This window comes from Phragmites australis, chromosome 21 (assembly GCF_958298935.1).
Source record: "Phragmites australis chromosome 21, lpPhrAust1.1, whole genome shotgun sequence".
NCBI lineage: Eukaryota > Viridiplantae > Streptophyta > Magnoliopsida > Poales > Poaceae > Phragmites > Phragmites australis.
The window spans coordinates 14,919,169-14,930,788 of record NC_084941.1 but is presented as its reverse complement, the minus strand read 5'-3'; the positions used below and the strand labels follow the sequence as shown (position 1 = coordinate 14,930,788).

The following is an 11,620-nucleotide window of genomic DNA, read 5'->3' as shown; positions in this document are numbered from 1 at the left end:
TCGTTGTGGCGCCATAGTACCCACTAGATACCGATTGGAGAACACGAATGCGGTTGTGCAAGACAAACGGGAGTCAAATGTTTTTCCGGCTACTTGTTGAGTTCCAAGTGAACTCTAGTTCCTAAACTTACACCACCGCAACATGGGGGCAGATCGAGCTAAGGTGCAAAATAAGGAGTGGTGGTATATCTACAAACCATCTACGACAGACACTATGAGCGGCTCACTAATTGGCGGTTAATCTACCAAATATAAATTTTACTCAACCAATTCAGCTCTTTTTTTAAACAAATTCAGCTTTGCTCAATCTACTTCTTATCAACATGCGTATACAGTGCATGCAAACAAAACTCTACGCTGCCAACTAGTCACACCCCGTGAGCCCAACTGCATCCATGGTCCAATACGCTGCGAGCACGCAAGCAAGTTCCACGCCCTCGCACGGGAAACACGGCAGCGAACCAAATGGGAAAACGAAACTGCAAATGACCCACGCACAAATCCCTGCGACTCGACGATCCAGCACCGCAAGTGGTGTACTGCGTTTTCCCCGCCCGCTGACCGGTGGGACGACAGAAAATATCCATCCCCACATGTTAGCAACCCCCCAGTGGGATACTCTCCGGCATCCGAAGCACTCTGCCTGCACCCGGTGCATAGATGTTACCTCCCAAACCCGTGATCGGGCTCCGCATGTCAGTGTAACACGCCACGAAAAACCTGGTCCACGGCATACGCACCACTCGCGCTGCTCCACCACGCGAGTTCACGAGCTAAGCGAGTAATGAGAGAGAAAGCACTGGGGGAATTAAAAAAAAAGGAAGAAAAAAAAAAGCGCTCCGCATCTCTTCCGTCGAGCTTCGCTTCGCTTCCGATCTAAACCCTCGCTCCGCGCCGCCGCCGGAGCACGCGCGCGATGGGGGATCTAGTAGGGTTTTGGCGGTTGCGGTTGCTTCCGCTGCCGCTGCTGTTGGTGGCGCTGCTCGCCGCGGCGGCGGTGGAGGCGCGGTTCGTGGTGGAGAAGAACAGCCTGATGGTGACGTCGCCGACGTCGCTGCGGGGGCGGCACGACAGCGCCATCGGTAACTTCGGCATCCCGCAGTACGGCGGGAGCATGGCGGGAGTCGTCGTCTACCCCAAGGACAACGCCGACGCCTGCGACGCCTTCGACGGCGGGAAGCATCCGTTCCGCGCCAAGCCCGGCGCTCTGCCCACCTTCCTCCTCGTCGATCGTGGGAGTGAGTGACGTCCCGGTCCCGATCTCTCTACATCTGTCTTTTGCGGTGGATTTGCGTTTTTGTCTCGTTGTTTATTCGTACTTGGAGAGGTGGGAGGGGGCGATTTAGCTGTAATTAATTACTTCTTTGTATCGGTATTGAATATTCCTCTGTTGGTTTTGTCGGTGGTGAGATGAAAGGTGGACAAAGAATAACTGTGTAGTGTGCTATAAATAGTACTGAATTTGGTTTTTATCGACACCTTTTCGTTGTCAAGTAAATTTTTGGGGGAGCTGCTGGGCAGAAGGAAAAGATTGGTAGTTTTTAGCTGTTTGGGTCAATTTGTATGGAGGTTTATGCCGTTATTGAATAAACATACATATAATGATTTAATGGATTTTGCTCTACCGTAAGCTTTAAGCTTTAGTGAATTCATTGGGTGAATGCGTATTCTAGCTACTTTTGGTTAATTTAGTGAAACGGAGAGTGAAGTAGATGTTTGCGATCCTTGTTTATAACAATGGGTAAGATATCTTAGATGGTTTTGACTTAAAACTTCACCCTTTTTGGGAACTGCATTGCATGTAATAATGGCTTCCTTAATCCGTGTCATTGATTTGGTCTGTACTGGTGCAATCAATTTTTTTACCACGCAAACTAAGTTCAGTGGCTCATTGTGCATTGAGCCAATTGGGAAAAATAGCTTATCAGGAAACTGTAGATTCTCTGACTTGTTTGTGGATTAGCTTGTCTTCGTGCGGAAAATTTACCAAGTTTGACTTTGATCTCATCTGTTTCTGCTGCATTAGCTGTTTTTTCCATCTTAGGAACTTATTAATTACATCCAGGGATTTTGTACTTTTGATTTTTTGATGTTTTTTTTAAGATCTTGGCTGGTTTGAATGTCTAGGGATATACTTTCTTTTCCAGATATTGTTCGGATGATGGCGATTTCTTCTTTGTTCTTTTTAAATGTATGTTGTGCACAACCTTGAGTTAGTTGAAGTGCCATGTTTGGCCGTTATTTTTTAGTGTTTGTCCTATCTCACTGTGCTGCTATCTCTTGCATTTATAAAACATTATCCTTCTGCACAAGTTTATAAACTTTTTGAAGTATTTTTGATAGAGGTACGTTTTCTGCCCTATCGGAGTATATTTTGTGAACTCAAGTGATGGTGGTAGTTGTGTACCAAGGTCTTCTTATCTCTCTTGAATCTTGTGGTTAATCAATTTTCATTTCAAGCAAGTAGCAACAATATAGTCCAAAATGGAAACCTTCAGAGTGCATCATTACTGTGTAACCTTCACCTATGTAAAAGTTGCTCAAGCATCTTGTAAATCTAATCACCGTCCTCCATATGTGGTTTCCAGATTGCCTATTTGCCAGGAAGGTTTGGAATGCTCAAAATGCTGGTGCCTCAGCGGTGCTTGTAGTTGATGACAAGGATGAGCCACTGATAACAATGGATTTGCCTCGGGAAGATGAGGAGGCTGCAAAGTATATACAAAACATAACTATTCCTTCTGCACTAATAGATAAAAAATTTGGTGAGCAGTTGAAGAAGGCTGTTAAAGACGGTGAAATGGTTGATGTTAATCTTGATTGGAGGGAGGCTGTCCCGCATCCAGATGATCGTGTTGAGTATGAGTTATGGACAAACAGCAACGATGAATGTGGGACTAAATGTGATATGTTGATGAATTTCCTCAAGGAATTTAAAGGAGCTGCCCAACTTCTTGAAAAAGGTGGCTATAGTCAATTCACACCCCATTATATTACTTGGTACTGCCCTCAAGCATTTGTGATCAGTAAACAATGCAAGTCCCAATGTATAAACCATGGGAGGTATTGTGCACCTGATCCAGAACAGGATTTTAGCACTGGCTACGAAGGAAAGGATGTGGTGGTAGAGAACCTCAGACAGTTGTGTGTGTTTAAAGTTGCAAGTGAAAGCAAAAAACCATGGACCTGGTGGGATTATGTGACTGATTTTCACATAAGGTGCCCGATGAAGGAGAAGAAATATAACAAAAAGTGTGCAGAAACTGTCATCAAATCACTAGGTTGGCTTTTTTATTTCATAAACCTTCCTTTACTGAACGATGCATGTAACATTTTTTACTCGATTGTATGTTAAAATGCTCAGCATCCTCTTGCTACTCCCTGTTTTTTACACAATTGTAATGTACTAATGTACATAGTCTATAGCATGATATGTCATCAGACATGCAACTTGCAGATATATTGGCATTGCTACTTCAATATACTTGTAACAGCTATAACATTTTTTTTTCACTTGTACAGGTCTTGATGTGGAGAAGGTGGATAAGTGCATGGGAGATCCAAATGCTGATTCGGACCACCCGTTGCTTAAAATGGAGCAGGATGCTCAGGTGAAGTGACCTATTGATACATAAGTTTGTTCTAGAGCTTTAATTAGTTAAAATAAAGCACTCCAGAGTTTTGGCCTTTTGGAATAGTCACTGCAGACTATTTTCATTGAACATTTGCCATCCTTAATCATTTTGTGGTTTAATTTGAGCTGTTATATTGTATAGATTGGGAAAGGTTCAAGAGGAGATGTTACCATATTGCCTACTGTTGTTGTGAACAATCGGCAATATCGAGGTATATGTTCCACGGGAACTCCTATTACAAACTTACATTCACTCTAGATGATTTTAACATGGAAAGAACATACAGGGAAGCTCGAGAGGAAAGCTGTCCTCAAAGCTATTTGTGCTGGTTTTGAGGAAACTACTGAACCGAATGTTTGTCTGAGTGATGGTAAGAACTAAGAAACTATTCCGCACCCAACCCTCACTGAGTAGGTATTTTGTTAATTGTGGGCTGCTAATGCTTGAGCTGTTTTGAAACAGATATAGAAACCAATGAGTGTCTGAACGACAATGGGGGCTGCTGGCAAGACAAAGCTGCTAATGTGACAGCCTGCAGGGTATGTGTGGATAAGTAGAGATTTTCGTTACTTCGCTACTCTTCAATTTTCTCACTTAGATGTCGTCGAACACTCTTATTCAGGACACATTCCGTGGCAGAGTGTGTGAATGCCCCACATTTAATGGTGTGCAGTTTAATGGCGATGGCTACAGCAATTGTGAACGTAATATCTTCTGTTCTCCAATACCTAACTTCAATTTGTTCAACAATATAACCTATGTCTAAGCTATATTCACAACTTGCATATAGGAATGTGCATTGATACAGAAAGCATCCAATGTGTAATTTATGTTAGCTTTGAACACCTACTTACATTGGTACGGGAGTAGTAATGAAACCATGATAGTGAACAATTTTTCAGTTAGTGAATTCTGAACTATCAATATGCAAGTGTGTCTGCATTCAGAGCATAGTTGTTACGGTGGCATGGCGAAACTCGGTGACCCATCACCTTCACAACTTTACAGCGCCTATGGCGCGCGGCGTGGCGACGCCATACACACATCGGCCTGGCGAATACACATATAGTCTAGAATATGATCATCCACAATGATCTCTTCATCTCCCTCTTCCTCATCCTCTTCAACTGAAGAATTAGTCCACAAAACATGCCCGCCAAGCCAGCCCACAAAATCATCCCACCAAGCCAGCCCACAAATCATTCTCTAACCCTAGCCCATCCAGCCCATGTTAGCCGCCCCTCCTCCACAGCTCCACTTACGCAAGGAGCACAACAGCAGCCGCCCCTACCCCCCCCCCTCCGCTCGCGCAGCACGTAGGCGGGCAGAGCGGCTGGCTGGAGATCCAAGGCGGGCAGAGCGGCTGGCTGGAGATCCAAGGCGGACACATAGGCCGGCCGGCCGGAGATCAAGGCGGCGGCGGCGGCTCTATTGCATCTGCCACAGCGTAAAACAGCACCACACGATGCCAAATAGGTGCCACGGGGATGCGGCGGCGCTATGGCGGACGCCATAGACACCGGAACCATGGCGTACCCGTGGAGAGACGCCGTTCTCCGCCATGTCGATATATCGACTATGATTCAGAGAGGCCATTTGCAGTGGACTAGTTGTGATTTGTTAGAAGGAACCTCCACAATAGCGAAGGCCGGCCAGCAGCCACTAGATGGATTGTTTTAGACAACACTGTAAATTTTCTGTGTGCTTCCTGGCTAGTTCCTGCTTCTCATAGCTATCTGGTGTAAGATTCGAAGTGGCACCAAATGCAGCTGAACCCACAGCTGCTACTGGAAATTCAACGTGTGATTATGAATGCTGCGCTGTCCTGCCCTTCTGGATTAATAATAACTGTTCAGAAACTGTTTTCTTTGGGATGGTAAACCATCGTCAAATGGGACATTTTAAATCTGCTAAGTAATGCTGAGATGTTGTTACACCTATCCTGTTAATCTGTTTCGAACCTTAGCTCATACTGGGGTAAGTACCATAGGGAGGAAGCTGGATGGCAGCGGTTGGGTCAGTAGATAAAAGAGGCTAGACCTGGGGAGAATTCTCTTCTGTTTAAATAGAGAACGCCTCCTAGCAATTCGATTAAAGAGATAGAGATAGCTAGGGAAGGTGTAAAGCTAGAAAACTTGGAAATATAAAATTCGTCAGCTAATCTAAGGGCTGAATCGGAGAGATTATTGTGCCAATCACCATAACATAGTCCTTCTGTTTGTATTTTTATACATATAAATATGTAAAGGAAGGTGATAAAATGAAAGAGTGAAGATAGCAAAACAAATAGCGTTGAGTGGTTCACACGACTTGCTACTTAAGCAACCTAAGAACTTGACCCGTAAGGGATTGAGATCTTGTAGAGACGTACTGAAATGGCATTATCTCTAATACTTGAAGTAAAAGATACTTGCCAGCAGTGTGGCATGGTGCGGCTGCACCTATGCTGGCTGCCCTTCCTCTGATGGCATGGACAGGGAGGCCGCAGCCCCCTCCGGGTTGGACTGGCCCATCTGGGCCATGGGGATTAGGCCCGTAACATCCCCCACCCCTTCGAATTCCAGTGTCCTCGCGCTAGGGCATGCTCCACCCTGGAATGTGTGCAGGAAGTGTTACCTTTGCTGCAGTTCGTCGCCAAATAGGAACATGGAATTTGTAAGCAAATTGTGACGAGTCCTGTCTAGGAAGAGCTGAAACTTGTAGCAGATGTCGTGGATGAAGCCTCGCATGATGAATTGCTGAGACGAAGGGCAAGTTGTATCCGGTTGGACAGCCAGAGTGCCTGGTGCAGCAACAAGAAGGTGCCGGATGCCCACATCCATAGCAAACGAAGTGACTAGGGGTGGTGAAGAGAAGAGGCGCAGCTGAAGATCCTCCTGAGGCAATAAGTACACTTCCAATGAGAAGAAGAATGTGTCCTTAGGCTTGGGGTGCTTGTCAGAGATGTTAAAGAATTTTTATTAGCTTACCACAAAAACTATATATTGATTCTTTTGTTCGCGGTTAGACAGTACCCGATTGTAAGGGTCGAGAAATACCACATGATAGAGCCAAGACTAGCAAGCCAATGCGTACTGTCTAACATGTGTAACCAACGATGGTTAAGAACTCCCGTTCGATGAGGAGGTAAGCCACGACAGATTCATGGCTCGCGGTTCATGATGCTCGTCTCGTTGCTAATGGTTCGCTCCAAACAAGTGCGCTTCTTAGGAAGGCCCAAGCGGCGCGTGAAGTGCTCGTCGATGATATTGTGGGTGGCGCCGGTGTCGATGAGGATGAGAGTGCCACTTTCAATCAACACTCCTAGCAAATGCATGGTGTGGCAGCTTGGTCGCCTGTGAGCACCATGAGAGAAGTGTCGTCGCCGTTGGTGTCGTTGAAGGCATTGTTGATTACCTCAATAGAGAAGAGGTGCTTGCACTTGTGCCTTATGGTAAACTGTTCATCATAGTTAAAACAGAGGTCCAAACGGCGCCTCTAAGCCATTTACTCAGCCATCAAGCGTCTGAACACACTTGTGGAATGGTATTCTCGGCCTTCGTAGCATCCCTAGATGGGGCACCTCCTCTAGTGGTAGCTGCCCTTGGCTCCCCTGGCAGTCGGGAATGACGACGAAGAACGGGGAGGCAAGTGAGGGGTAGTGTTGGTGGTGCCTCCCTAACAAGGCATCTTAGCTCCGACATTGGCATTGAGCTCGTAAGCGCATGCCAAGCTCATGGCCGACTCCATTTTTGTGGGGTTGAGCAACTCCACATCGGTCTTGAGAGGTTCCGGTGTAGATGTTTACCTGCTGAAGTTTCCCCAATTACCCTTCACGTGCCACCAGTGAGGAATTTTTTGGTGTAGTCGTTGACTGTAGTCGTCAGTTTGTCGAAGTAGGACCAACTCATGATGTGCTTCTCTGCAGCCAACCTCATGTATCACTGCTAGGTAGAGCCTGTCGTATGGTACAAAGCGTTGGCCAATAAAGAACTGCTCGCAGCTATTAATCTAGGGGAGCGGATCTTCCTTGCCATCATAATTCGGGAAGGCTTATGATATAGCAGGGAACCACAAAGTTGTCGACGTGTTGACCCGCCATGGCGGTGGCACTATCGAGCGCTAGGAACCTGTGAGTATTTGGCGAAGAAGTAGCGCTGAAGAATGGCGAGACAGCGATGTGAGCCACTTGGTCAATGATGGTAGGGATGGTGGATGAGCCGCTTGCTCCTCCCACTGGTGCGTCGAAGACGGTGGTGGCGGCCTTTGTTGCCTTACGTGGGGCACGGTCACGGCATGTTGCATTGGCTATGGTGCGGCAGCACTTGTCCTCATCCGCAGCGGCTGCTCAAGGCGACCATCTTGAAGGGGCATGCGATTGTTCATCGCTGTCATCTGCGTGACCAGTTCATTCAACCGGCTAGTGAGACTCCTGGAAGGTGGTGAAGCGCTGCCGAAACTCCAACAGATGGGGCACTTCGTCGTTGCCTGCCACATAAGCGTATGTGGCTTCAATCCGATACAAGTCTATTATTATCAATATTAGTGGGAGGGATCACACGGAGGGAGTAACCGCGGTGGGTAGTCGGGTGTGGAGGTGGAGGTGGAGGTGGAGGTGGAGGCGGAGGCCTTCGCCGGTGACCCATGGTCGCCAGCCGTGAGGAGGTTGGATGTGCTGGTTGAAGGTGAATCTCGACAATTAACTTTTTCCATTTATGATTCTCCTTTTTTCTTGCTTGATCGTAAAGGGGTACAACTCCTATCTTTATATAGAGAGGCTCACATGACCTGACCCTCAAGCAACCTAATAACTTGACCCGTAAGGGATTGATTTCTCGTAGACATGTTCCCATCCTTCCTAAATATGAAACAACATTATCTCTAATACTTAAAATAAAAGATACTCGCCAACTGAACCAGCTTGCAAAGGAGGGCAAGGTGCAGCTGCACCTATGCTCGCCGCCCCTCCTCTGGCGGTGTGGATAGGGAGGCGGCAGCCTTAACCCTAGCGGGTTGTTCTGGCCCATGGAGATTAGGCCCATAATAGTTTTCCTTTCTTTTAATTGTGCAATATGCATCCCTTTTTGCCATGAATTGAAACATGCACAAGTTTGTTCACTAGACAATATTTTATTGTAGCCATCTACATTATTTGCAGCTGCTGGGCCAGGAAAATGCTTGATAAATCATGGTGGATGTTGGCATGAAACTCGTAATGGAAAAACATTCTCTGCTTGTCAGGTAGGTTTAAGACTTGTTACATAATCTATGTGATATGCTAATTCTTAATATTGGTCGTTGTTAACTATATTTTTAATCTTCACAGGAATCTGGAGAAGGGAAATGCCAGTGCCCAGCTGGTTTCCGAGGGGATGGTGTTAAAAAATGTGATGGTACTGTGATATACCACTATAAGTTGCCTGCACCTAACTTTTGCCTCCCTTCGTTCTAAATGGGGAAGAATAATTTGTGTGGTGCTCAACTTATTTCATCATTGAAAGGTTTCTGTGATGTTCTCATAAAATTTGGAGAAGTGTTCTTTCAAAGATACATACTTATTGCACATAAAACTTGTTTTTTTTTTCAAAAATATTCTGCAACATTGTTTACTTGTTTAATCCCCTGCACATGGAACACGGAGCTAATACTTTTTTTTCTTGACATGTTACTCCTAGTGATTCTGAATTCATCTATCTAATACTATCGCCTTGAAAAACTTATCTGCACATAAAAATCAATGCAGAAGATACATGTCTTAAAAACCAGATCTTACTTTTTTATTCACCTTTGCAGACATTAATGAGTGCAAGGAGAAAAAAGCTTGTCAGTGTCATGAATGTAATTGCAGAGATACATGGGGTGGCTATGAATGCACTTGCAGTGGAGACCTTTTGTACATCAGAGAGCATGACATTTGCATAAGTAATTTCGAAACTCAACTGATATTTTTACAATATCTGCATATCAATTATACATAACTTGGATGGTTAATCTGTAGGCAAGACAGCAGTTCAGGCTAAAGCAGCATGGGCTGCAGTGTGGGGTATCTTGATAGTTTTGGTTGTTGTGGCAGCAGGAAGTTATATTGTATACAAGTACAGACTGAGGGTAAAGCTAGCTTAAACACTTACTGTTTTGGTTGGTAAACCTTGTTTAAAGATGATTCTGCTATCTCCAACAGTCTGTTCCTTGCTTAGGAGTAACTACATTTTTAGATAAATTTCTGTTCCTAATTACTTGCCCTTTTCTGTTGATGTATTATCCCTCTTATATTTAGTAGATGCCTGGATCTGTGTTGTCACATATAAACATATTCAACTAGTGTCTTGTTTAGATGCAAGCGAAGTACGTTTATGATCAATGATTCTATAAATCTATGCTATTCATTAATTATTATCACCAATATTTGATTAATGATGCATCTAAAACGGTAGTGATGGGAAAAACCGTACACGTAGGCGCAAAGCTGATGTCTCATGTTGATATTGTTTGTGTTATTCACTTGTACTTGTCCACAGCAATTTGAATGGCTTGTGCTTTACCATGTAGCATTTTACCTCTTAAAAGGTCATGTGACCCTCTCGCGTGTTATAGATGCGTATTTGCACGTGGCTGTGACAACTCATTTGAATTATGGTTTCCTGGAACTGAGCTCTACTAATTCAACATTTGTGTCTTGTGTGACACCAAGTCTCTTTTCCCTTTTTCCACCCATGTATTGCTGGCTAAATCTGGAAGATGGAGAGCTGGTTGAGTTCTCCGTTAGGATAAAACTGTCCAAAAAGGAAAAGAGCAAAAAAAAAAAAACACGTTAATTTATAAATGATATATCTTTGTAGATTTTTTACCTGGTTCCATGTAGCATGTTTCAGTGGTTCCGCCACACATTTCCAACCACTGTTAGGTTCTTATCATAATTGCAGCTTTTACAAAGGAGTGATCATATTTAACCTGCATATAAAATGTGGTAGCTTCAGTCCCAGATTTTGTGCCACCTAGTTTGCATTGCAACAAAAGGACCAGGAATACGTACTTTTTAGCTGTAAAACTTGTGTTTTACTTCGTACATTCACTCCACAAATTATTTTCCTACTGCTGATACAGGATATTGTAAATGTCTCAAATACATGTACTCTTTATTAGTTTTGTTCACTAATATCACTAATGGATTACTGATGAATTTTATGTTTTATTTCTTTCAGTCATACATGGACTCAGAGATCAGAGCTATCATGGCGCAATACATGCCACTTGACAGTCAAGGAGAGGTCCCAAATCACACACACGGAGAAGATCATTCATAGTCTGTTTTACATGCACACATCATCCAACGGCAGGCCCATATGGCCTGACTGACACCAAGGCATACATCTAATGTTTGAGCAATAATGAGGTATACAAAATGACAATGCAGGTGAATAGTGGTTTGATGCTATTCACCTGCTAATTTAGCCGGAGCAGTTTCAACGCACATATCACTGTAAGCTCCATTGTGCAAGTGTACATCTGTAGATTTTCAGTTGACCAGTCTTCATAGATTTTTAGCATATAAATGTGTTGTCGGCTTGTTGCTGGTCCATGTAATAGAGTTGCTGAATTTTCTACTCGATTGCCCACGGCAAGGCCCTTTGGACAAACATTGCTTGTAGGATGTAACACCTGCTCTATACATGAGTTCCCTTGGAACATGGAAATAAATAATAATGACCAACAATGTCTTGTGACCCGGAGAGAAATGTTACCATCCGGTTTGCTAGAACTCGTCGGTTCCTGGTGTCTTGATGTCTTCGCATCTTTTTTTCCCTTGTGTTGTGTCTATTAGATATATATATATATATTGTTCTGTGTAATATTTCTAGACTATTAAGAGGTTTATTGTATTTCTAGACTATTAAGAGGTTTCTTGTATATTGTCATCTGTATATGTCTATATATATTGGTTTAGAGTCTTAGGAAATACAAGTTACTATTTCTAACAGGTTCTCTGGATTATCCCTGTTCACATA

General features: G+C 44.1%; 1 protein-coding gene across 2 annotated transcripts; it reads left to right on the top strand.

Moving 5' to 3' along the window:
- Positions 1–789: 789 nt before the first annotated feature.
- Positions 790–11,373, top strand: LOC133902878 (vacuolar-sorting receptor 3-like). 2 transcript variants are annotated; one of them, XM_062344196.1, is made up of 12 exons: positions 793–1,238; positions 2,589–3,281; positions 3,523–3,611; positions 3,777–3,846; positions 3,922–4,005; positions 4,098–4,174; positions 4,258–4,339; positions 8,773–8,855; positions 8,941–9,007; positions 9,408–9,536; positions 9,613–9,722; positions 10,817–11,373. In XM_062344196.1, the coding sequence occupies exons 1-12, from the start codon at positions 917–919 to the stop codon at positions 10,916–10,918; spliced, it is 1,908 nt and encodes a 635-aa protein (XP_062200180.1). In that variant the 5' UTR covers positions 793–916; the 3' UTR covers positions 10,919–11,373. The 2 variants fall into 2 exon arrangements, 1 of the variants encoding a protein (XP_062200180.1); XR_009907154.1 differs by lacking the exon at positions 9,613–9,722 and having other exon boundaries at positions 790–1,238; positions 8,941–9,115.
- Positions 11,374–11,620: the final 247 nt, after the last annotated feature.

Bases quoted from the DNA above. Each gene is read 5' to 3' on its own strand.
- LOC133902878 (XM_062344196.1), top strand. From the start codon at position 917: ATGGGGGATCTAGTAGGGTTTTGGCGGTTGCGGTTGCTTCCGCTGCCG. The intron at 3,612-3,776 runs GTGAAGTGACCT...TATATTGTATAG, and splicing joins AAATGGAGCAGGATGCTCAG to ATTGGGAAAGGTTCAAGAGG. The intron at 9,008-9,407 runs GTACTGTGATAT...TCACCTTTGCAG, and splicing joins TGGTGTTAAAAAATGTGATG to ACATTAATGAGTGCAAGGAG.